This window comes from Hydra vulgaris, chromosome 14 (genome assembly GCF_038396675.1).
Source record: "Hydra vulgaris chromosome 14, alternate assembly HydraT2T_AEP".
Classification (NCBI taxonomy): domain Eukaryota; kingdom Metazoa; phylum Cnidaria; class Hydrozoa; order Anthoathecata; family Hydridae; genus Hydra; species Hydra vulgaris.
In genome coordinates this window covers 29,103,231-29,129,509 of record NC_088933.1, presented here as the reverse complement: position 1 = coordinate 29,129,509, position 26,279 = coordinate 29,103,231, and the positions used below count along the sequence as shown (strand labels likewise).

The window sequence follows — 26,279 nt, the reverse complement described above, 5'->3', positions numbered from 1 at the left end:
ATTGTCTTAAAACAGACTTGTTTAGTTCTTTTGGATCAATACATAATCTTAAGGATCCATCTTTTTTCTCTATGATGACCATTGAGTGTACCCAAGGTGTTGGTTTAGAAATTTTCGAGATAACTGTGGCTTTTACTAGACAGTCAAGTGTTTTTAAGTTTAGGTAGGACAGTCATTAGTACTTTCCTTGGTGCATAAATGACTGGGATTGTATTTTTAGCCACTGTGATATGATAGTTTCCTTTAACTAAACCAAGGCCAGTAAAAACGTCACCATAATGTTTTAAAATGTTAGCTTTATTAATTTCAACATGGTTAATATTTATTATTTCAAGAGATTTGCAGGAACTTAGGTTAAGAAGTAGTTTTACATCAGAAAGAGATACAACAAAAAATTGGCACACTTGAAAATGTCATTCTTTTTAATAGTAAGATTGCAAGTTCCTAGTACAGGAATATTGTTTCCACCATATGATTTTTGTCTAGTTATTGTTTTTTTGAGAGGAGGTCTTCCAGGAATAGAGTTGTAGACGTTGTATGGAATGACATTACATTAGGCTCAAGTATCTAATTTAAATATCATACTTTTGTTGTTGACTGTAATATTTGTTGTTAAATCATCAGTATATTCCATTGATGCTGCAACATGATGAATATATAACTCTGCAACGTTGAGGTTGACTTCCTTTTGATCAACTAGGTCTACACAATTAGTATTAAAGCGATTAGTTTTGGATCTGCACACTCTAGCAAAATGGTTTGGTTTTCCATATGCGGTGCACTTTAGGTCATATGCTGAGCAAAACGAGGTAGTATGCTGTGATCCACAATAATAGCAAGATTTTTGTAAAGGTCTATCAATCTTTAGGGAATTAAAATTAGTTCTGTTTCCATGTTTATTTATAGAATCTGCCTAGATTGTATTGAGGGCTTTTAATTGTGTTTTCGATGTTTCATATGCTCTTATAAAATTGATTGTTTTTCTAGAGTGAGCTCAGTGTCTTAAAGTAGTCATTCTCTTGCAGCTTTAGAGTCGATACCACAGACTACTCTGTCACATATTAGGCTTTCTTCGAGGGTTCCAAACTTGCATGTTTTAGCTTTATTTCGTAAATCAATCAAGAAGTCAATAAATAGTCTGCTGTCTTACATACATGTATTAAATAAATAAACACCTTTAGTTCAAACTTTTGAACTAAAGGTGTTAGTTTATCGCTTTCTTTGATTGTGAAAACAAATGTATCATATACTCTTAAAGCGTCTTTGCCAATCATATGAAGGAAAATGGTACATTGAATATCTTCATTCTTGTCATTAACTTGTGAAGCTATTTTATAAAGATTCCATCTTTGCTTCAACTTTCGCCAGTTTTCTGAAACATTGCCATTTAAATTCATGGCCTCTCATGGTCTAAGTTGTTCCATTTTATTTTAAACACAGGTTTACTTCTGGTAACATGTAATACTCTGAGGATAACATTAGATTAAGAATTAAATACAACATACTTTATGTTATATTAAGCCATGCAGAACGCCATATTTATTTCAAGTAATAACATGAGGCATATGTGTATTATGCCGAACACGAATATTACACTCTGTAAAAACTCTGTTTTTTATAATGCCATATAACAAGCTGAATTTAAAATATATACATTCGTTATTAAAAAGTTTTTTTTTACATTTCCAAGTGCTCATTTGTAAAATTAAAGGATAACTATGTGAAAAAAAAACTTTATACTGGAAATATTTAAGGCTACTAAAGCAGTCGTAGGTAGCTGCAGGATCCTAAAGCTACATACAACAATTGTGGAAACTAACTAAAGTACAAAATAATATTATAAAAGTATACAATTAATATTAAATAACCTCAACATGCTTGTGGAGGTTTGATGTAGAGTTTTAATATGCAGTCAGTTCAGTCAACTTGGGCAAACACAGTATACAGTACATGATATAGCTGTCGCCACTCTTGCACTTGAAGTCAAAGTGGTCTCTGAAATATGGCCACGGTTTGCCTCAGAAGAAGTTGATGACAATTCCAATTCAGCTAGGTTTGCACCTGTTTTTTCAAACTCCATCATTTCTTTGCCAGGAATTGACAAATCGACAAACGAGCAATCAATTAGCATAAATTTGACAAAAAATGAACGAAGAGTTTATCAACTTTTCTCTATTAAAATTACGACGTTTGCTTAAAGTTTAAAAAAAACTTTTTGGACTAACAAGTTTATTTATGTTGTTAAAAAGCTAAACTTGTTAAAAGTCTTTTAAAGCACATGCAACTATTTTCATTTAAAACAATTTAAAAGCCAATTTTATAAAATGCCAATTTTATAAAAACGTGCCAATTTTATAAAAACGTGCAAAAATGTAAATTAAAATAGTATTTACAAATATAATATATTTAACTGATATTTTTAAGTTTGCATTTATTAACGCAGATATATGTTATTAAAACTTGCCGTTATTTAAACTACGAAACATGTGCAGTGCATGTGTTAGATGTCTTCGCAACTTCATTTAAGATATCATGAAAACTATATGGAAACAAAGTTTCCTTATGGTTTTCATAATATCTTAAGCAAAGTACAATACTTTAAAAAAAAAAAATACTCAAGTAAAAGTACACATTAAAAAAAATACTTAAAAAGTAGAAATTCACAAAAAAACTACTAAATTGCAGTAACGTGAGTAAATGTAATTTGTTACTTTCCACCTCTGCACACTTCTAAGTCATCTTGAAAATAAACTTGTTTTAAGTAAATGCCTCCTGATTGTATGTGAGGTTATATTTTAAAAATATTTTTTAATGGTGTTGCTGAAGAAAAAGGAATCCTTTTTAGATTTGTGAATAATTCTTCTTGGTAACTTTTTTTCTTCTGTGACCCCTAGTTTCCGCAAACTTATGTGATTTAAGAGTATTTTGAATCATTCTAACAAAACGCTCAGTTGTTCATTAAATCTCTTTTTATGGCTTTTCAATGTTCTTAAGTCTAAGAGCCTAGCTGATGTGCAATATGAATTTTGAGCCATAAAATCCTTGGAAAATAGTTCATAAAATCTTAGTAAAATAATTCATACAACAATTTTAACTGTTATGTGATTTACTTTACTAAAATATTTTTAATTATTTTCATAATACCATAGTAAAAGATTATTATTTAAAAATAAGTCAAAGAAAAACTAACCATTTCTTTATTTAGTATTTTTCCACTTAATTTCTAGCTAACTTAAATAAAGTTGATAGTTATATAAGAAAAATTAAAGGGAAATTTTAATTTTTTTTATTTAATTAACACTTAAATTTATATATATAAAAAAAAGTAATATCAACTGACAGTTGTTGTGAATAAAATAAAAATTTTATTTTATGTGAGTGTATATATATATATATATATATATATATATATATATATATATATATGCGTGTGTGTGTGTATGTGTATATATATATATATACATATATATATATATAAATATATATATATATATATATATATGTATATATATATATTTATATGTGTATGTGTGTGTGTGTCTGTATATATATATATATATATATATATATATATATATATATATATATATATATATATATATATATATATATATATATATATATATGTATATGTATATGTATATGTATATGTATATGTATATGTATATGTATATGTATATGTATATGTATATGTATATGTACATATATATATATATATATATATATATATATATATATATATATATATATATATATATATATATATATATATATATATATATATATATATATATATATATATATACAAGCCTTGGCGGAAGTAAATGAGTGCAAGAGCAGAGAAAAACTCCCCTGCAACGAGCATGGCAAGTCATACTCCTCTAAACAGCTTCTTATGAGAGCTTTTGGTTTTTGCACATTGGTTTTGCTATCTGTTTATTAATTGAAAAAATTGCTTATTAAATAAAAAATTTGGTTTTATACTTGTAACAAGCATATGTTTGTAAAGCTTATGTTACAAGAATATATACAAAACAAGCATCATTTGTTGCACCGTGAAAAAATTCTTTAGACAAGCATTGTCTTTGAGTTTTCAAAGTTTTTACTGCTGATAAAAAATGTTTTATATTTTCTTATTGTAATTGAATGCAGGCATTTTAAGAATTATTAAAACAATTAAATGTTCCACAATAAAAGTGAATGTATTAAATTAATTAATATATAAAATATATAATTTAATACATAAGATAAAAATTACTTTGCAATAATTTAAATAGTAATAATTTTATATTTATCAAATAGTCTAATCTAATCAAAAACATTTGCATTTAAATTGGCGCTCTTTTTTAATCTTTTATTTTGTAACATTCGTGCCTTTTAAAAAACATTGCAATTTATTATGCACTTAATTTTTTTTATTTTTGCAAGAACCGTAAATTGCTCCCATAAACCGTTTTATATAGGCCTGTATATATATATATATATATATATATATATATATATATATATATATATATATATATATATATATATATATAAATATATATATATATATATATATATATAAATATATATATATATATATATATATATATATATATATATATATATATATATATATATATATATATATATATATGTATATATTATATATATTATACAGTGGTTCTCAACTGTTTTGGCTTAAAAGAATATTTTGGGGTAGAGAGCATTTAGATTAAGATCGGAAATGATTTAACCAAACGTTTGCTGTTTTGAATTGTTTTAAGTTTAACAGGTATATAAAAAAACAAGAATCCTTGAAACTTTTTTATTTTAAATGATAAATTTAATAGTGATGTTAATATTTAAATAGTAATCTAAGTAATAAATAGTTAGTAGTATAATGATTAATAAATTAACTAGTTAAAGGTGAAATTTTAGGTTCGATATCATTGCAGAAAATGACTGTTTACGCCTTTACACATTTAAATATGTGAGAATGTTAAGGAAAAATAGAAATGCATGAAGTAAGTTTCAAAACAATATTAATTACAGTTTGTCAAATGGGTTTAACAAATAACTTCAGATCTTTTTTTTCTATTACAACTTAAACTTGTTATTGTGAATGTTTCAAATAGGAGTAAAAAAGAATATTTTTTTGGACATTGTTTAAATAAATTTTTTATATTTATTTAACCAACAATATAGTGACTTAAACACATTAAAGGAAACATTAAGGGGCCTTGCAGGTAAGGCAATCAAGTAACTAAAGGTTGAAAACCACTAATATACATACAAATAAAATCAAATAAGACATGATGATCTTTTACAACATTTTACATAATTAATTTATCAGAATAGACAACACACCAAATATAAATACTTCATTGTTTCGCTTAAAAAAAAGCTTTCCATTCTATCCTCTAGTGTTTTGGTTTCAACATTATGCAGCGTTGCATATCCGCATCTGCAAATATCAAACTTATAATAAATTTTAATCAAGTTAAAACCTCTTCTTAATTAGATTAAAAAAAAAAAAATAAAGTAAAAATACATTGCTTTTGCATGTGTTTCTAGACTCTCCATTATTTTTGCCCCAACATGTAAGTAGAATGGATGTTTTGTAGCCTTTAAGTAAAAAAAAATCAAATCAAGTTTAGTCTTTCAGTTAAAAATAAAATAAAATGTTTTTTTTTTTTTTAACTTAAAATAATATTCTTAAAAATACTTACTTGATACAGAAGATAAGTCGATTCACTAAACTCAGGTCGCAATGGATAAAATTTTACATCTGGAGCACGCAGTTTCCAGTTAAAGCGTTCAGGAAGTGCGCCATAACGCTGCCAAATTCCATAGAACACTGCATGACTGCATATTGCTTCATCAATATCACCATACAACACCTGAAACAATTACATTTATCAAGTAAAACCTTAATTGATATCTTAGCACTGCAACTAATACTACATTGTTGTAATTAAGAAACTGTAATATGCATTGAGAAACACCATATGTAATTAGGAAATTCTAATATGTAATTAAAAAGCGCAATGCATTAATAAGAAAACATAATATGTAATTGGGAATTCACAATACGTAGCTGAGAATTCATAAACCATAAATGCAAATGCACTATGTAAGATTGCTGCTTATTATAAAAAAAATTTAAGCTAATATTATCAAATTTAGTTTATTGTATGCACCAGCTATAATTATAAATTTAAAGGATTGATATGTTAGAGTCAGTCAGGGTGAGGGTTTGGTCAGGGTTGGGTATTAGTAACTAGTAACTTTTATGAATGTTATTTTAAATATTATGTGGTGCACAATTGATATTTGTCAAATCACTACCCAAGACTTTCCGGAAAGCGCGCATGGTTGCACACCTTGTTTTTCCACATTTAAAGTAATTTGTTTAGACACACTGATCTCGACAGTTGGCATCTTTTAACTTATAAAGCAATTCTACAATTCGCGACAAAAAGCTAAACTTATCTACTGAGAGAAAAAAAACATCTTGAAAAAAAGGAAACAAAATTGTAAGTTTTAATTAAATAAACTAGAAAACTTAATTAAAAAAAGATAATTGATAAAAAATTTTTTTTTCTATAAAACTCTTTATACAACTTTTGTATTCTTTTTTTAGAGTGGTTGTTATTTTTAGCTACAGAATTTAATACAAGTGGATGAAAAACATATAATCATTTATAAAAATTTAACAACAATTGAAAGTTTCGATATGCAATTTATCCACGATTTTTATCAGTCCGTATAATTAAGAAACTAATTTGCTATGTACACTAGAACTATGAGAAATTTTGTTAATTTTTTGTCTTACATCTATTTGCTTTGACGTCTTTTGCTTTTAAAAATGTTTTTGCTATACTTGACATTTTTTCTCAATACGTATTTAAGAGGAAAATAAGAAAATAAATTACTATTTATTTATATATTTATTTACTTATATATTTGTAAAATATATTAATGGATTAAAAAAGTTTGTAATGACAGAATAAATCAAATAAAAGAATAACATGGTTTCTTTTATATATGAATTTACCGCATTTGATGCATGTCTGAAATTGTTTCTTTAATATTGCCTAATTTCCAACATTAGTATGAATTACTAAAGCTAACAAACATAACAATTATTTGAAAAATTGTTTGAAAAAATGCATTTAAAAATTAAAAAAAAAATGTTTTAAATAGGCTCTTTAAACTTTCGTTAAAAAAATTCAGTAAATTAACAATGCACTTGCCCACAAGCTTTTTGAGCATCATCAATAACAATAGCTCATCAGGAAATAAACTATTGGGTTTAAATACACAATTTAGATAATCCAATAAAAATGCCGACTATTTCAATGGAGGTATTGAAAACAACCATATATTTTATATTTAAGTACAAGTAATAATGACTTTTAATTTTTTTACATGAAAAACTTGTTAAAAAAAATTCTTTTTTTACAAATAAATAGCAATTAGTTTTCTTGCTTTTCTGTGTATTGATAAAAACAGTAAAGTTTAACAAAAATATATGAAAAATAAATTTAAAAATTGTCAATGTTTGTAGCGCAAATAATAAAGTATTTCCTTAATATACTGACTAAAAAAAGTGTAAAAAAAATTGTATATCTTATATTGTATATTCTTATCTGCCTTTTTCCTCGACTTGTATCAATTTTAAAAATAAGAAAACAAAAACAGTAAAATATTTAGGTATACTATTTTTTAATGACATTTTTTTTTTAATATTCAATTTTTTTTAGCTTATTATATTTAGATTTTCTATTTCGCCATTGTTTCCTTTCTTCTAATATTGCTGTTTTATTTCTTATTTCTTATAGCTTTATTTTGCCGCAATATCTTAAAATGCATACTAAATAAAAATGTGGTCAAGTTGTCTAAAAAAATTACTTTAGGCGTGGACAAACAAGGCGTGCAACCGCAATCGCTTCCTGGAAGGTTTGCTACCACCAAAAAGTTTGTCATTACATCTGTGTCAACATTTCAACAAATTTTACATTCAGTTCTGGTACAACCAAACCTTATTTATCAAACCTGTCAATATGCATTACATGCAACCAAATAAGCTAAAAGAAAACATTAAAAATTATCTTTATCATATGAAAAGAAGACTGTAATGTTGCTATGCTGAATGAGTCAAGTTAAGTGAGAATTGGGTGATGCAAGTGTTTTAGATGTCAAATATCAAATTTATACAATTTGCTTTGTAGCAAGTATTCAAATTTGTAGCAAGGATTTAAATTTAATAGGAAACAATAAATTCAAAAAAAAAAAAAAATTAATGATAACATGGATTGAAAATGATTGGTGATCATCAAAACTAAAATACTAAGACAATTTGCATATTGTACATATATATATATAACAAAATATTATAAACAAATTAAAAGTTTCAGCATGACAATCATTGCTAACCTCAAAAATAGATTTTTTCCATTAAAAAATAAACAAGGATACTTTTACAATGAACAACAGTTAAAAAAGAGCTGAAAATTTTTGGTGTATCATTGAACATATTACCAGGGTGTTAGCCTGGAAAAAACTTTATACAGCATTTAAAAAAAAAGAAAAGCTCATTGCTTCTGACCTTTAAAAAAAAGTCTAAGGAAACCCATGGCTTGTGCAGGAATAATTTTATATCTTATAAACATGCTGGTCCTTAAGCTTTCTTTTTATGGTATATCAGGTAACATCTTTAAGATTATTGAATCCTTCCTTACCAAGGCTAGTGTAAAAGTAGTCCTCAATAGACAGTACTCTTCTTCATATCCTGTAACTTTAGGGGTTCCTCAAGGTTCTATCCTTGGCCCTATTCTCTTTTTAATTTACACATACAATCTTCAAGAAATTTTCATATCTAAGATGGCATCTTTTATAAGAAGCCAATACTCTCTGATTACTTGGAGAGGACATTTGAGTTTAAAAAGATCTAATTTTTCCTATAGCATGGGACTTTCAGTGGCTGGTAGACTTTAACTCTGAGAAAATTTTTTTCAGCTAATCGTTATCACAATAATCTAGATCTACCTATAATTATGAATGGTAATATACTGGATGAGTCATCTACACTTTATCTTCTAGGATTAACTCTTTCTATCTTTCTTGGAAACCATATACCAAATCCATTGCAAAATTAGCATCTGCTAAGGTTGTATCTCTTTATTGTGTTTACCACTCTCAGGCGCAGATCTAAGGGGTGGCCATTGTGGCCATGGCCACATAGCTTAAAGTTAGATTGATTTATTAAAATATTTATTTAATGTTTATCAAAGATCTTTTAGAACATTTTGAAATTAAATATGGAAATATTTTTGAATATATCAACTTATTGAAAACAAATATAAACAATTTTAAGACTTGCATAACATTTTTTTGTCTAAGTGGTTGTTGATAAACTACATCACGCTAAATTTTAAAAATTTGCAGTCAACATTACCTGTATAGCTATACATTATTTCAAAAATCTCTGCGAAAGAGTGTCAATAATACACATTAATTAAACTCTGCGTGATGTACTTTATGAATTATCTTTATCGACTTATGGCCATAGAGATAAAATTTAATAGCAGCTAAGTTAGCTTTGGACTTTTTTGCTAAAGGAATATCCCTCAAAACTTAAATATGTCTACCATAATTTAGAGAATTTGGCTAGAGAGATTCCTGGCATGGCCACAATGGCTCTTAATGGACATTACCGGCGTTTTATTCTACCAATAAATGATCTCAAATAAATAGTAAAATATAGATCCTTCAACCGTGAAAATAAAACTTGGCCACACAGTTGGTTTTAACGTGTCCGATTTAGAAAAATATATTTTGTTAAATAGAAACTTACAAATAAGGGTTTTTCATTCGTTACCTTGAGATCATCATTAGTATTGTTTTCAATATAGTTTTTTAAAAACTAAGATAACATGGCTATAGTAACTGATTTTTTAAATATGATAAAATATGAATCCATATTTAACTGAAGATTTAATGCAATAGAAACAAAGCATAGACCTAATGACATTAGGTAATTATATAATGTGTTAAATTACAAAACTAGACTCATTAAAGAGATAAATTTGATGTTTACAAGAATACAAGATTCTTACCAATTTAATCCAGATATGATGGATTTTGTATTCTTAACTAAAAGAAATCTTGGTTAATACAGCATTAAGGTATTTTTTAAGGTATTTTTATTGGTTATACAGCATTAAGGTATTTTTTAAGGTATACAGCATTAAGGTACTTTTTAAGGTATTTCTATTGGTTATACAGCATTAAGGTATTTTTTGTTTGTTTTAAGCTTTTTGAAAATTTTTTTTAATTAAAATAATATCACAAAATGAACCTTAATGTTAGATCTATGTTAGATTTTAACTTTCTTTGTTGCTGTTTAACTAATTATTAACACATTTTACAACAGATTTATATTCTTGATAATGTGTATGAAATTGAAATATTTATTAAACAAAAAAATAAACTATAAAAATGATTTAGTTTTTTAATAAGAAGTTATGGTAAATACTAAAGTATAATATTGGCAAAAATTTATTAAAATTATACAATTTTTTTTGTTATTAATATTACATTTGGATATATTATACTTATTATTATATTTCAATATATTTATATATTACCATTTTTCTCAGGTGTACTGAAATTGGAAAATTGTAAAAGCTTTGATTTTTAAATGACAGTGAGCATAAACTTTACTCTTTGATTTTAAATGACAGTAAGCATACTTCAAAAATTCTAAGATTACTGATGTCAATGAGTTATTTGAAAACATAAACAATGTATGATTATTTTTGTAGTTACTTTAATCAACATAAATCTTCTCAGCTTTCTAATTTCTTTTTATTGCTTTTTCGTTTAAATGCTCTGACAGTTTTTCAACAATTAATGATAATATGATTTCTGAACTTATTTTAAAAGAAGTCTACTCAAACGGTTTTGATAAAACATTTTCATCTTTCATTTGCTTAATAGCATTATCTAGTCTTATAAAACAACCTATTGAATCTATTCTGTAATCGGTTTTAAAAAGTATTTTTTAATACCTTTATAAAGTCTTGTATACAAAAATTAAATTGTCCAATAAATATTTTGTGGTGCAATTTAAATTAAACTCTAGTTTTCCACCTACAGATAACAAAATACAAAATACAATTCAGTCTAAACTATACTTTCCTACTGTTTCTAAGAACTCTTCAGATATAGACAAGTCTGGTAATTGTAATAAAACAGTTACACTGAAATAATTATTCCAAAAGACACTAACAACAGTGATAAAAACACTTACGAATCTAATGTTCCACTAAAGGAAAACAACAGTGTTGATGTTAGTTTATTAAATACAAATCAGTTATTCAATTTATGATGTTTCTTTATACCATCTACATGATGAAAAATTAAAATCAGGAACAAATGATAATAAAATGTTATCTCTAATTAATTATGTTAATTATGTCTGGGTTTCAGATAAATGCTTCCTATTCTCTTTAACAGTTAAAAGTAGGAAAAGATATTTTTTGCTAAAATGGTTAAATGATTTTTCTTGGCTTTGTCACTCTAAAATTGAAAATGGTTTAAATTGTCTTCCATGTACACTTTTTGGTATAAGTTTACCTAACAAATATGCATTATGTGAATGGTTTAAAGAAACACTCAATACCTGTTATAATACTGAAAAATTTTCAATGATCATAAGAAAACTATTGACAAACTACACATCAAGTCCATGCATTATGTTGACCCTAAATGTAAAAATCTGAGGATCTTTTTTTTTTTTTGCCTATGGCATTTCCATCCACCCCCCCCCCCATCACTCTCCTAAAAAAAAACAGCTCCTCACGCCGGCTGCGAACCTAGATTTGGCCACACAGTTACAAATTCTTGGATCCGTGCTTGACTCTAGTAATCTTTAGGTTTAATCTCCTGGAACTGAAACTTTTAAATTTTTTGTCTGGAACCAGTAAAGTTTAGAGGTAACCAACTATCTTTAAATTATATAATAACAAGACTAATAAGACAAGGTACTGGGGAACTGGAGAAAAAATATCCACATTAAAGTTCTATGTTTTAATTAATAAATGTTTTGTAAATTTTTTTTTTATTATTATTACATTATTTATTATTTACATTATTTTAATTATTACTTCTGTTTTATTGACACACAAACACATTTTCTTTACAAAAAAAATGGTATTAAGAAAACTAAAGGTTTCAAAATAACATGTATGTGTTATTAAAAAAAACTTACTAATATGTATATTCAAATACACTCGTATGTATATACAAATGTTTATTTATATACATATACTTATAGTATAAGTATGATATAGATTGAGACATAAGTATACTGCATATGTATAAATATGTATTTTATAAGTTATACATTAATACGTATATACATATTCAATATTTAAACTGTATATTATACTAAATGTTTATTTATACTTAACTGTACAATGTACAGTGTACATTTAATTGTGATGAGATTACATAGGATGAATAGACTATGTAATCTTATCACATAGTATAGATTGAGCCATATAAGTATATTGTATATGTATAAACATGTATTGTGTAAGTTGTACATTACACATATTTACATATACAATATACTTGAGTTTTTAATGTATGTTATACTTAACTTTACATTTAAGTTTGATGAGATTACATAGAATGAATAGGCTTAAGCTAATAGTGACCTTTATAAACTTATTGAGCCTCTAAAATTACAAAGTGTAAAGTTATTACATTATGTTCTGTTTGATTTTAAATGCACAAGTTCAGAGTTCAGAATAAGTAGTACTAGAAAGTAAAATTTTTTTATATTATGAAGGATCTGGAGCCCAGCAAGAAGAGAACTCTTAGCTCATTAGATAAGCTAACTTTTTACAGAAACTTTTCCCTTGACAGAAAAAATTTAAAGATGTCACACTTTAAAAATGTTTTAAAAGGACACAAAGTTTTTGTAAAAAAAAGAAAAAAACTGCAACTCATCTTGAGGTGTTGGTTCATGTTCTTGAGCTCAGTGTTTTAATGGAAACATATTTTAATCTCAGAAAGTTTAAATGCCCTTTAAAAAGCAAAAGTTTTATGTCTGATACCAGAAGATAACATTGAAACTACAATAAGGAAGTTTAGAGAGAACTATGCAGATTTAATTGAGTATGTGCACAACATATTTGAGAGTGTCGAGCTCAGTGTTACATGAAAAGTTTGCATAGCAGCATGCCATATACTTCCTTTTCTTCATTTTACTGACCATAACCTAGGAGTTTACTATGAGCAAACAGGAGAAGCTATTCATTGTGAATTCAAAATAGCATGGAATAGATACAAATCTAGAATTAAACATAAAAATTATGCAAAACACTTAAAACCCACTATATATATATATATATATATATATATATATATATATATATATATATATATATATATATATATATATATATATATGCATATATACACTGGTAACATGTAACCCAGTATAATCCGCTTCATGTCCTGCTGCCTTGTAGAATACGCCTTTTTAGGCAAAGGCTAGGAGATGCCAACTCCGACTTAAAACACCCCCTGTCTTGGGGCTCTTAGATAGTTAAAGGCTAGAGATAGTGTCTCGATAAAAATACTCATCTTGGACAGATGTTAAATGCATCCGGCCACTGTCTCAAAGAAGGCCTCCTGGGCAAAGGCTTAAGGGGTAAAGAGATTCCATCTGTTGACCAGCTTGCACCCCTTCTTCATCTATTAGGCTGGCACAGATGTATTTTTAATACACTGTTTCCAGTTTAGGATGTTGAATGCTGGATCTTCTTGACTCAATGCATGGGTTTTGCTTGTGTCTCTGTTTTTATCACTATACAACTCATTCAATTATCTCCTAATGAGGGTACAGCTCTAAAACTCAGTTTTATGGTTCTGAGGCCGGCTGGTAGTCAGGTTTCCCGAACTCTGTGGTAGCTCTCAGAGAGACTGATTCCATCAACAGCTGAAAAATATCAAAGTATTAACAGTGCCATGTTGCGCATGGATGGTGTCCCTGTTTGTACTTTTGGTGTGAATTGCGGAGGCCACATTTGGAGCCCTTTGTTACGGCTTAGGGTTTATTAGTAGTAATGAGACAATTGCTTGGGCTATTAAACAGTGTTCTGACTACTATCTATGTTTTGAGTCAAGTTCCTCAATCTAATTTTAAAATAAATAAAGTTCCAAAAATTATAAAACACAAAAAACCATCATCATCACTAAGTTCTCTAAACCTATCATTCACTAATATTCATGGTTTTCGAAGTAACTTTTCTTCGGTTGAGTCTTATCTCTTGCAAAGTTCACCAGAACTACTTGCTCCTTGTGAGACAAATTTGAGTTCAGCTGTCTCATCTTGCGATCTTAGTATTGATGGATATCTTCCATCAATTCGTGAAGACTCCAATAGTCACATGCTTGGCCAGGGCATTTACATTCGTAAGAATTCACCCATTTGTCGTGAAACTAGGTTTGAATCCACAGACTATTTTTTTATGTGCTTTCGTTTAGCACCACTTCACTCTATTGCCTTTCTCTTTGTTCTATATCGCTCTCCTTCATCTCAAGACTGCACTCTTTTTGATGTTATTTCTGATCATATTGACCAAGCCCTCTCTCTTTATCCATCAGCTAATATAGCTGTTGTCGGTGACTTTAATGCTCACCACTCTGAATGGCTTGGCTCTAGTGTCAGTAACTCTGCAGGCTTTAAAGCCCACAACTTTTGCCTTTCTCAATCTCTAACTCAAATAATCAACTTTCCAACTCGCTTTCCAGACAACCCGAATCATTTAACTTCTCTACTCAACATATGTCTTGTTTCTAATCCTAGCCAGTGCTCAGTTTCTCCACATTCACCCTTACATGCTTCTGATCACAGTTTGATCTCTTTAAAACTAATATCTCATTCTTCTTCATCACCTGAATGCCCCTATTATTGAACCTCTTACAACTACAGTAAAGCTGACTGGGATTCTTTCCGTGATTTTCTTCGTGGTGGCCCTTGGGTAGAAATCTTTTGTCTTCCTGTCAACAAATGCGCATCTTACATAACTTTGTGGATTCAGGCTTGCATGGAGTCTTTTGTTTCCTCTCGACGATTCCAGGTCAAGACTCATTCTTCTCCATAGTTTTCCTCACACTGTGCTGCTGCGATTGCCAATCGAAATCGTTACTTCCATATGCGGTCGTGGTGTAGTGGTAGTGCGCTCGCTTCATAAGCGAGAGGTTCCGAGTTCGATCCCCACCACGTCCCTGGTAGTACCGCGCTCAACTTGTTTCTCCGCGCAGCGGCCTTGTTCGTCGAGGTTCGTGTTTCGGAGTTATAGAGTTGAGAGAGGGTTATAACCACAATTAAGTAGCCTCCTCATCTGTAGTGGCCTTCTGGGCCTTGGGGAGGTGAAATAACAAAAAAAAAAAAAAAAAAAAAAAAAAAAAAATTTATCAGCAAAACAATTCTCCAGAAAACAGTCTGTTTATTACTGCTAGAAACCATTGTAAAAAGGTTTTGTCTAACGCCAAAGCCCGATATTCTCAGGTCATGAAATCTTGTATCTTATCTCAAAAATTAGGCTCTTGTGACTTCTGGAGAACCTTTAATAGTATCAATAATAAGGGCAAATCTTTAATTCCACCTCTCTTGTATGGTTCAGACTTTGTCACTTCACCAAAAGACAAAGCTGAATTGTTTGCTAAAAACTTTTCATCAATATCATTTCTTGATTCCACTAGTTGGGTTCTACCTGATATTGCCAACAAACAGGTTGATCCATTACTTGACATTCGTATCACTCCAGCTTCTGTATCTAAAATGATTTCCTACCTAGACTTTTCTACAGCTTGTGGCCCGGACAACATACCTGTTATTGTCTTGCAGAAGTGTTCTCTCAAGCTGTCGTCTATACTCTCAAAACTATTTAACAAGTGCTTATCAGAGTCTTGTTTTCCAGCCTGCCCGAAAGCGGCATCTGTTATCCCTATCTTAGAAAATTCTGGAGAGCGATCTGATTCTTCTAACTACCGTTCCATTAGTCTTCTTCCTATCATAAGCAAGGATTTTGAATCTTTAATTAACAAACACTTAATTTCTCATCTTGAATCTAATAACTGACTATCAATATGGATTTCAATCTTCTCGTTCTACAGCTGATTTGCTAACAGTAATAACTGATAGGTTTTATCGTGCATTAGATAAAGGTGGAGATGTTAAGGCCATCGCTCTTGACATTTCAAAAACTTTTGATAAAGTTTGGCATGCTGGTCTTCTCCATAAGCTTTCTTCTTATGGTGTATCTGGCAACATCTTTAAGATTATTGAATCCTTTCTATCCAATTGTAGCATAAAAGTTGTCCTCGATAAACAGCGCTCTTCTTCTTATTCTGTAACTTCAGGGGTTCCTCAAGGTTCTATCCTTGGCCCTATACTCTTTTTAATTTACATCAACGATCTTCCAGATATTCTTAGATTTAAGGTGGCATTGTTTGCTGATGATACTACCATTTATTCTTGTTGTGATAAGAAACCAACACTCTCTGATTGCTTGGAGGGGGCATTTGAGCTTGAAAAGGATCTCACTTCTGTTACAGCATGGGGCTCACAGTGGCTGGTGAACTTTAATACAGATAAAACTCAATTTTTTTCAGCCAATCATTGTTGCAATAATTTAGATCTTCCTATATTTATGAACGGTGATGTACTCGATGAGTTATCTACTCTTCGTCTTCTAGGATTAACTCTTACTTCCAATCTTTCTTGGAAACCATATATCAAATCAGTTACAAAAGTAGCATCCGTTAAGGTTGCTTCTCTTTATCGAGCTCGGCACTTTTTTACTTCGGATTCTATTCTTTATCTCTATAAATCTTAAATCCGGCCTTGTATGGAATATTGTCGCCATGTCTGGGACAGATCTTCTAATTATGCCCTTTCTCTTTTAGACAAGGTGGAAAAACGCATTGTAAACATAGTTGCTATTGCACCTGCTATTGCAGCCAACCTCCAACCATTATCTCATCGTCGTAATGTTGCCATTTAATTAAGTCTCATCCTTTTTCTGTGACTGTTCCTAAATGCTCGAAAAACACTTCGTCTTGTTTTTTTCCTCAAACATCAGCTCTTTGGAATTCGCTTCCTTCATCTTGATTTCCTGATTCATATAATTTGCAATCTTTTAAGTTGTCCGTCAATCGTTATCTTGCTCTACAATATTCATCTTTTCTCTTTCAGTAACTTCCAACTTTAATTAGGGGCTGCTTGCACCTTGTTGGATGCGAAGATGTTTAAAATATATATATATATATATATATATATATATATATATATATATATATATATATATATATATATATATATATATATATATATATATATATATATATATACACACACACATAACATACATAAAAGCAAGAACAAAGTATTCGAAAAGTTTCATGATTTTCCTGTTTTTACCAAAGCATTGGATTTATAACAATTTGCAAAACTTTAATTAATTTTTATTTAAGAGTTTGCTTTTGCCAGGCTCCAAAATGCAGTATCTTTAATTACTTCCTACCATGACTACTTATTCAGAACACTTGTGCATTTAAGATAAAATGAAACATAATATTTTATATCTTCTAATTTTAGATGCTCAATAAGCTTTCAAAAAGTATCATTAGCTTTAGTCTATTAATCCTATGTAATCCTATCACACTTAAACACACAGTTTTTTTTTTTTTTTTTTTTTAGATTATTCGCCTCCCCAAGGCCCGAGGGGGGCCACTACTGTCGAGGAGGCTACTCATTTTTTTGTGTAATTTTTTTTTTAGTTATTATTCGTGGTGCAACCCTCTCTCAACTCTTTAACTCCAAAACACAAACCTTGCCGAGCAAGGCCGCTGCGTGGAGAAACTAAGTTGAGCGCAGTACTTCCAGGGACATGGTGGGAGTCGAACTCCGAACCTCTCGCTTACAAAGCGAGCGCTCTTACCACTACACCACTACTACAGTTAAGTATGACATATATATATATATATATATATATATATATATATATATATATATATATATATATATATATATATATATATATATATATATACACATAAACTGCCGCTCACGGAAGTTGGGACAGTGGAGATTTTTTCGAAAAAGCAAAATTAATATATAATTACATTATAGAATTTTTAATTTATATTAATAAAAATTATATTTTTTATACATTTTCAATACAAAATATATTATTAGTCAGTTTTATGTAATATAAATGTACAAAAACCATTATAATAATTAAATTTATTTTTCGTCAAAAAAATCATCCTTTGATTTAATAACTGCTTTAACTATACTTGGCATTCTTTCAATTAATTTTCTAATTGTTTCTTTTTGAATATTATTCCATTCTTGTTCTATAATGTTCCATAAATGAGATTTTGATGTTGGACATAGAGTTCTAATTTTTCTATCCAGTTCATCCCATAGTAACTCAATGGGGTTGAGGTCTGGGCTTTGGGGAGGCCAGGTCATTACACGTAATACATTTTCAGCTTTTTTTGATTCTAAATAATTTCTACATAATAATGCAGTATGTTTAGGGTCATTATCATGCATCAGAATAAAATTATCTCCAATTAATCGAAGTCCCGAAGAGATTGCACTTGTTTCCCGGATATCGCTATAATGTTCTGCTCTCATTATACCATCGATTTTATGCAAATATCCCACTCCACCCAGAGAGAAACAACACGAAACTATCACAGAACCTTCACCATGTTTTACTGTTGGAACCAGACATTGAGTTAGCATTTTTTCTTCAGCAGATCTTCTAACGTAAACTCTTCGCTTATTTCCGAAAACTTCAAATTTTGACTCATCGGTCCAGAGTACTTGTTTCCATTCATCCATCGTCCAATTTTTGTGGAGCTGTGCCCAACGGAATCTCTTCTATCGATTAACTTTTCGTAGATATGGTTTTCGGATAGCAACAGGACCATGCAAATTAGCTTTTTGCAATCTTCGTTAGATTGTACTGACAGAAACTTTTTTTTTTCGATCGCAGTTGAAAATAGCTGTTATTTGTGGAGCAGTTAACATTCGATTACGCTTACTGATGATTTTTATACGTCGGTCATCAGTTTTTGTTGTTATGCGAGAAGGACCTGGACGATTTCTGTCTTCCAAACTTCCAGATTCTCGATATCGACGAATCGTATAGCTAACTGTTGATTTACTCAGATTTAATTTTTCAGCTATTTTTCAAACTGCCTTCTTGAAGCAAAGTGAGTATTGCTGTCCTTTTTTTAACACTTATTGGCTTAACTTTAGGCATATTTTTTTCAATATTTTGAATTTACACTAAAAAAATACTTTTTAATTTTACCTTTGAACTTCTGCACTTGAAATTTTTAAAACACTAACACAAAATATCTGCAAAAACACAGTAAACAATAGAAATACTTGTTAAATGGACAAACTTAAAAGATTTGAGTTGATAATGTAAAATACAGGTTCATACGTGACCATTAATATGTTTCTGCGTTCTCTGTTTATTTAAAATGATAAGACTTTTACTTGTGAGTACAATTTATGTTATTTTAAATGTTAGTTATTTTAATATAATTACATTAAAATAACTTAATTTAGAATTTTTTTGATACAAATTTTATTTAACTTGATTTATTTTTATATAAACATAAATTTTACTAATATAAGTAAATAATTTTATAACATAATTACATTTTAATATTGTTCTTTTGAAAAAATATTTTTTGTCCTAACTTCCATGAGCGGCAGTGTATATGAAATGATTGCCAATCGAAACCAATACTTCCATATTTATCAGCAAAACAATTCTCCAGAAAACAGACGCCTGTTTATTACTGCTAGAAACAATTGTAAAAAGGTTTTGTCTAACGCCAAAGCCCGCTATTCTCAGGTCATGAAATCTCATATCTCATCTCAAAAATTAGGCTCTCGTGACTTCTGGAGAATCTTTAATATTATCAATAATAAGGGCAAATCTTTAATTCCACCTCTCTTGTATGGTTCAGACTTTGTCACCTCACCTAAAGACAAAGCCGAATTGTTTGCTTAAAAAAAAAAAAAAAAAAAAAAAATTCAAGTATATGCATGCATTACTTCTTAATTCCATATTTTTAGTTAAGAAAATGTATGTGTGTCAATAAAACAGAAGTATTTATTAGCATGCAATAATAAAATAATAAAAAACTACAAAATATAGATTAACCAAAACATAGAACCTTATTGTGGATATCTTCTCTATCCAGTTCCCCAGGTCCATTATAAAATTCTTATTATAAAATTTTAGGATAGTTGGTTAGCTCTAAACTTTACTGGTTCTAGACAAAGATTTTATTCTTTGTTCAATCGCTGGAGTAATCTTTTTAGATGACATTACTGAACTGTGTGAGACAAACAGCACACTTTTTATATATACAGTCCGCAATTGTTTACAAAGTTTATCAGTTTTGCGGATTTTCAATGGTTTTTGTCAAAATTTATAAACATTTTTATGGTTTAAAAAATGTAATTTTTAAACAATTTTTTACATTGTCCAACCCCCAGAAGTTCTAAACACCATAAATGGTTTTTACTAATGTTTATCTGACTATTGGAAAAAAAAAATCAGACCGACGGTCACTCTGGTCCACAGTGATACATCACTTTTAAATACGGTTTTAAAAAGCGATTATTTACATTTATTGCCTTCTTTTATATTTATTTTCATTTTTAAATTAGAAATGTAAAATAGAAATAATGATGTTGTGGTATATAATAATAAATTGACACAAAAGAACAAATTATTATTTAAAAAAACTAAATAGACTAATATGTCATTTCTTTTATACCTAATGTGCAACAGAGAATAAAAGGTGGAAAATAATAAATCCCTGCTATAGCAGATCTATGAATTCCATAAAAAAAGTATCAAATTTTTAACAAAACTTTTTTTACAGTTTGCACAATCCTCTTGTAACTTTTTAAATAGTTGAACTAAGTATTTTTAAAACTAAAGATGTAAAAATACTTGACAACTTTTTGAACTACTTTACAAAGATGTATGTATTTATGTTCATCTAATTTTATATTATGATTTTTTATCATTAAATAAATTTTTCTATGTAAATTTTTAATAAGTTTACAGTGATTTAAAGTTCCATTAAATATGATATAGGATTTAAAACTTTGTCAGCAGTAAGTAAAGAAACTTATTTAAATCAATAGTTTTTTAAATGAAGAAGTTTTGATAACTTGTTTGATAATTTGATAAGCTTGATAACTTTTAAAAGAGAAACTTGTTTGGCTCGCTAATTTCAGTTGAATAGAATGATAGTTAAAAGAACTTTCATTGTAATATGTTATTTTAGAAATAATTTAAATAAACAACAAAGGAGCAAAGTGAGATACACTAACTGCACAAGTGCGGTAAATATATTTAGTCGGCACATTTAAATATCTAGCATACTAGGTATTTCAATTAAAAAAATAAAATAAAATAAAAAATTTAATTTTCGTATTTATAAATATTGCTTTCGTAAATTAAACGTTTGCATTTGTAAATCAAATAGAAAAATATTATAAAACTTTATGTATTATATATCATCTTTTTGTAAAAAAGTATATACCATAAATATACCAAAAATATACCATAAATGATATGTTTCATTGCAAGTTTCATTTTTAATTTTTTTGTTGTTGTTATTATTGGTGTACTTCACCAGCAAATTTAGTTTACCAAAAATATTTTTAATTCCTTCAATAAAAAAACTTTAATAACTTAACTTTAGTAACTTTCCTACCTTAAAGAAATCCCAAACCTCCAAGATATGTTGTGCTCATATTAAAGAGAATAATAAAAAAAAAAAATGTTTGCGCTAAATATTTTTTGGTTAAAAGAATAAATGCATACCAAGAAAAACTAACTTTTTTTTTTTAGTCGAAGATCGCCTTCTCCATTTTGTTGTAAGCCAAAAAGTCTTCACAACATATGCTGCAATCTACAGACTTGATAATTTATTCAAGCACGTTTTATTCCTATGAGTTTTAGTACATCATTTAGGACGTCATTGATTTTTTTGTTTGTTTACATAATCGATCTAGTAAACAACAAAACAGAGAAGGCAAGCTTCGACTAAAAAAAAAGTTTGTTTTTCTTGGTACCCATTTACCCTTTTATTTTAATCAAAAAAATTTAGTGCAAATGTTTTTTTTATCATTCTCTTAAATATGAACAAAACATGTCTTGAAGGTTTGGGATCCCTTATTTATAAGATAAATAGAAAATAAAGATTTTTTGAGTAATGTAAAATTTTTTTGAGTAATGTAAAATGTAAATAAAGGCATTAAAATAAAAATTGATCAACTTAATTTATTTCTTTGCCAGGCATATGTTTTCTACATTGTGCTTACTATTATTTTTTTTACATATCTAGCGTAACATCATAAAACTGAGCCTGATGTAAGTTTATTTTCTTTTTTCTATGATCTTTTGAAGCTTAGAGAATTTTAAACCTATTGGGAATTCCCTGTTATATGCAGTGCATTCAGGCTGGCTAACACCCTGATCACAAATGATATGTTTATCCATAAATCTAAATATATTGGATGATGAATGAACATATCACAAATATCACTGAACATATCACAAATGATATGTTTAGTGATGGACCTCAATAACTGTCAGATTATATGGTTAAAAGAAAAAAAAAAATTATAGGAAAAGGAATGTGGCAGAAAAGAAAGAAGAGTAACAATGATATTTAAAAAAAGTTCAAACATTTTCAAAACTCTAATCATACAGTTGATTGTTATTAACATAGTTGCAATACTTTACTAGATTTTTATAATAAATGATGCCACAGTAGTTGTCAATAGTTGTGGGTAATATCTGAGTTTAGAGGATTTATTTGTGGTAGCAGACAATACTTTTTTGTAACTTTTTCTTTTTTCTTTTTTTTTACAGATATAAATTAGGTTGAAACACAGCTCAAATTAAAGTGAGCAGATGTTTGTGATTGCTTCGTTCAAAACTATCCAGTTGATTTTTTAAATTCTTTTCTAGTCTCACCACACAATTTGAAATTAAAATGTGATCAAATGTTTTAAACCAAACTTTTAAAAAACTAACAGAAACTGCAAAATGAAGTGATGGTTCATCTGCCTCTAAAAAACTAATCCATTCTCTGTTGATGTGGATTTCATTCTTGCAATGTCCGACTCATTCCAACAGATTTGTTTTAATTTTAGCAAAAAAAGTTTACACTGCATTTAACAGTTGTCATGTTAGGACTAATACTGCCATATTAGCAAAAATATTGACAATACAGCTTTAAAAATTATTTTCAAAATATTAAAAAACATATGATATAAAAATTATATTCAACTATATATTTTGCAACTACATCTTGTTGCTTCCGATTGCTTCTTGTTTTCTGCCAATTTGTGTCTTGTCTCTGACCCTAGCTTGTGTTTAGTTTCACCTTTTTCTCCTATAAGTGCTTCCAAACATGCAATAATCTCTATAAATCCTTCATCTTGAAATTCATCTTCGGACTGATCCTATCACTGTACTACTTACTACTACCCTAAAGCTGACTGGGATTCTTTGTGATTTTTTTCGTGACAGCCCTTGGGCTGATGTCATTTCTCTCTCTGCTCATAAACACCTTCTACATAACCTTTTGTATCCAAGCAAAAATTAAAGCTATTTTTCATTCTTGTTGGTTTCAAGTCAAGCCTTATTCTACTCCATGGTTTTTTTGTGCAGTTGCTACATATAATCGTAATCACTTTTTTTTATCTTTTTCAAAAGGACAATTCTCTTGAGAACATGCGCCTATTCATTATTGCAAAAATCAATGTAAAAAGGTTTGATGCTAAACTTCATACTTATTTACTTATTCTCGGTTCACTAAACTTGTATTATCTCAAAGACCAGGCTCTAGAGACTTTTAGAAAATTTTAAACAGCATTATAAACAAAGGTAAGTCTAACATTCAATCACTAATTGATGAGGCTTATCTTATTACCTCAGGATTACTCCAGAATAAGGCTGAACTATTTCCAAAAAACTTTTCTTCTAATTCGACTCTTGAATCTTATGGCCTTTTATTAACCAATTGTTAGACATTCAGTATTGACATTGTCAGACACTTAGCTTCCGTTGAAAAATTAAATTCTTCTACAGCTTGTGGTTCAGACAACATTCCTGTCATAGTCTTATAAAAGTGTTATCTCGAACCCTCTTTAATTCTCTCTAAACTATTTAATAAGCGCTTGACTGAGTCTTATTTTCCTGCCTGCTGGAAAATGACATCAATGGTTCCAAATAAAAACTCTCGAGAAGATTCTAATCCCTACAACTATTGTCCAATCAGTCTTCTCTCTATTATTAGCAAGGTCTTTGAGTTTTTGATCAACAAATTTTTAACATCTTATCTTGAGTCAAGTACCTTACTATCAGACAATCAATATGATTTTCGATCTTCTTGTATTATGGCTAACTACTGTGAATTAAAAATTCTATTGTGCATTAGATGGAGACAACAAGGGAAGGACTATTGTGCTTGAAATATCTAAAGCTTTTGATAAAGTTTGGTATGCTGGTCTTCAACATAAGTCTCCTTCATTTGATTATCTGGGAATTTTTTGACATCAATCATTTTTTTTTAACTGCTTTATTAAAGTCATCCTTGAAGGTCAACACTCTTCTTCATTTCCAGTAACTTCTAGAGTACCTCAAGTTTCTATCTTTGGTCATGTTTTGTTTCTTATATAAATTAATGATCTTTTAGACAACCTTACATCTAAAATGGCCTTATTTGCAAATGACTCAACTGCATACTCCTGTCTCGATAAAAAGTCTAATCTTACTTCTGATTCTATTATTTACCTCTACAAATCTCTTATTTATCCCTGTATGATATATTGTTGTCATATTTGGGCTGGTTCTTATAATGATACTCTTTCTCTTTCAGACAAGGTATGAAAGAGAAACACATTATAAATGTAAATGGACCTGCTTTACCTGCCAAGTAGTAAACGACCGGGGCTGGTATTTGACTGTGGCCAAGGCCAGTTCTACGGACGGGACTGCGTAAATGTTAGTGCATATTGACTTATTTATATATTTCATATCAGTATGCATTAATATCTATACAGCCTCAGCCATAAACCCGGCTTTGAGTCAGGTCAAGTACCAGCCCCAGTCATTTACTACTGCCAAGCTTGAGCCAAATGTGTATATATATATACATATATATATATATATATATATATATATATATATATATATATATATATATATATATATATATATATATATATATATATATATATATAAAATATGGTTTTAACTGATAAAAATTGAAAAATTTATCAAACCATGTTATTTCTAATCAAATCAATCTTTATCCTTCAGATAATATCAATGTTATTGATGACTTTAATGCTCATGACATTGAATTGCTTGGTTCAAGTGTCAGTGACTCTTTCTCAATCTCTAATGCAAATAGTCAACTTTCCAACAAGCTTTCCAGACAATGTGAATTATTTACTTTCTCTGCTTGACTTATGTCTAGTTTCTGATCCTAAATAGTGCTGAGTTTTTCCAATTCACCCTTAGGGGCTTGTGATCACAGTTTGATCTCTCTAAAACTATTATCTTATTTTTCTTAACCATCAGAATCCCCCTATCATTGTACCTCTTACAATTACCTAATTGGGATTATTTCTGTGATTTTCTTCACGATGGTCCTTAGGTAGAAATCTTTTATTCCTTCTTGACAATTCCACGTCAAGCTTTGCTCTTCTCCATGGTTTTCTTCTCATTGTGCTGCAAATTCCAATCGTAACCATTACTTCCATATCTATCGCTAAAACTATTCTTCAGAAAACAAATGTCTGTTTACTATTGATAGAAACCATTGTAAAAAGGTTTTGTCTAACGCCTAAGCCCAGTATTTTTATGTCACTAAATTTAGTATTTCATCTTAAAAATTAGGCTCCAGAGACTTCTGGAGAGCCTTTAACAGTATCTATAATAAAGGCAAATCTGTTATACCTCCTCTCATGCATGGTTCACTCACCTAAAGACAAAGCTGAATTGGTTGCTAAGACTTTTTCATCAATCTCATCTCTTGATTCCATTAGTTGCATTTTATCTGATATAGTCGAAAAACAGGTTGATCCATTGCTTGACATTGGAACCCTATACTTTTTTTAAATTTACATTAACGAT

The 26,279-nt window shown here is 28.9% G+C and overlaps 1 protein-coding gene across 1 annotated transcript in view; it reads right to left on the bottom strand.

The window, feature by feature from the left end:
• Window positions 1–26,279, bottom strand: part of LOC100208124 (ER degradation-enhancing alpha-mannosidase-like protein 1) — a 59,130-nt gene that overhangs the window by 6,445 nt on the left and 26,406 nt on the right. Inside the window, exons 9-11 of the mRNA XM_065818294.1 lie at window positions 5,715–5,885; window positions 5,537–5,610; window positions 5,353–5,449 (exon numbers count right to left, since the gene is read on the bottom strand). Of these exons, the coding sequence (XP_065674366.1) occupies window positions 5,353–5,449; window positions 5,537–5,610; window positions 5,715–5,885 (342 nt within the window). The remainder of the gene's footprint in view (window positions 1–5,352; window positions 5,450–5,536; window positions 5,611–5,714; window positions 5,886–26,279) is intronic.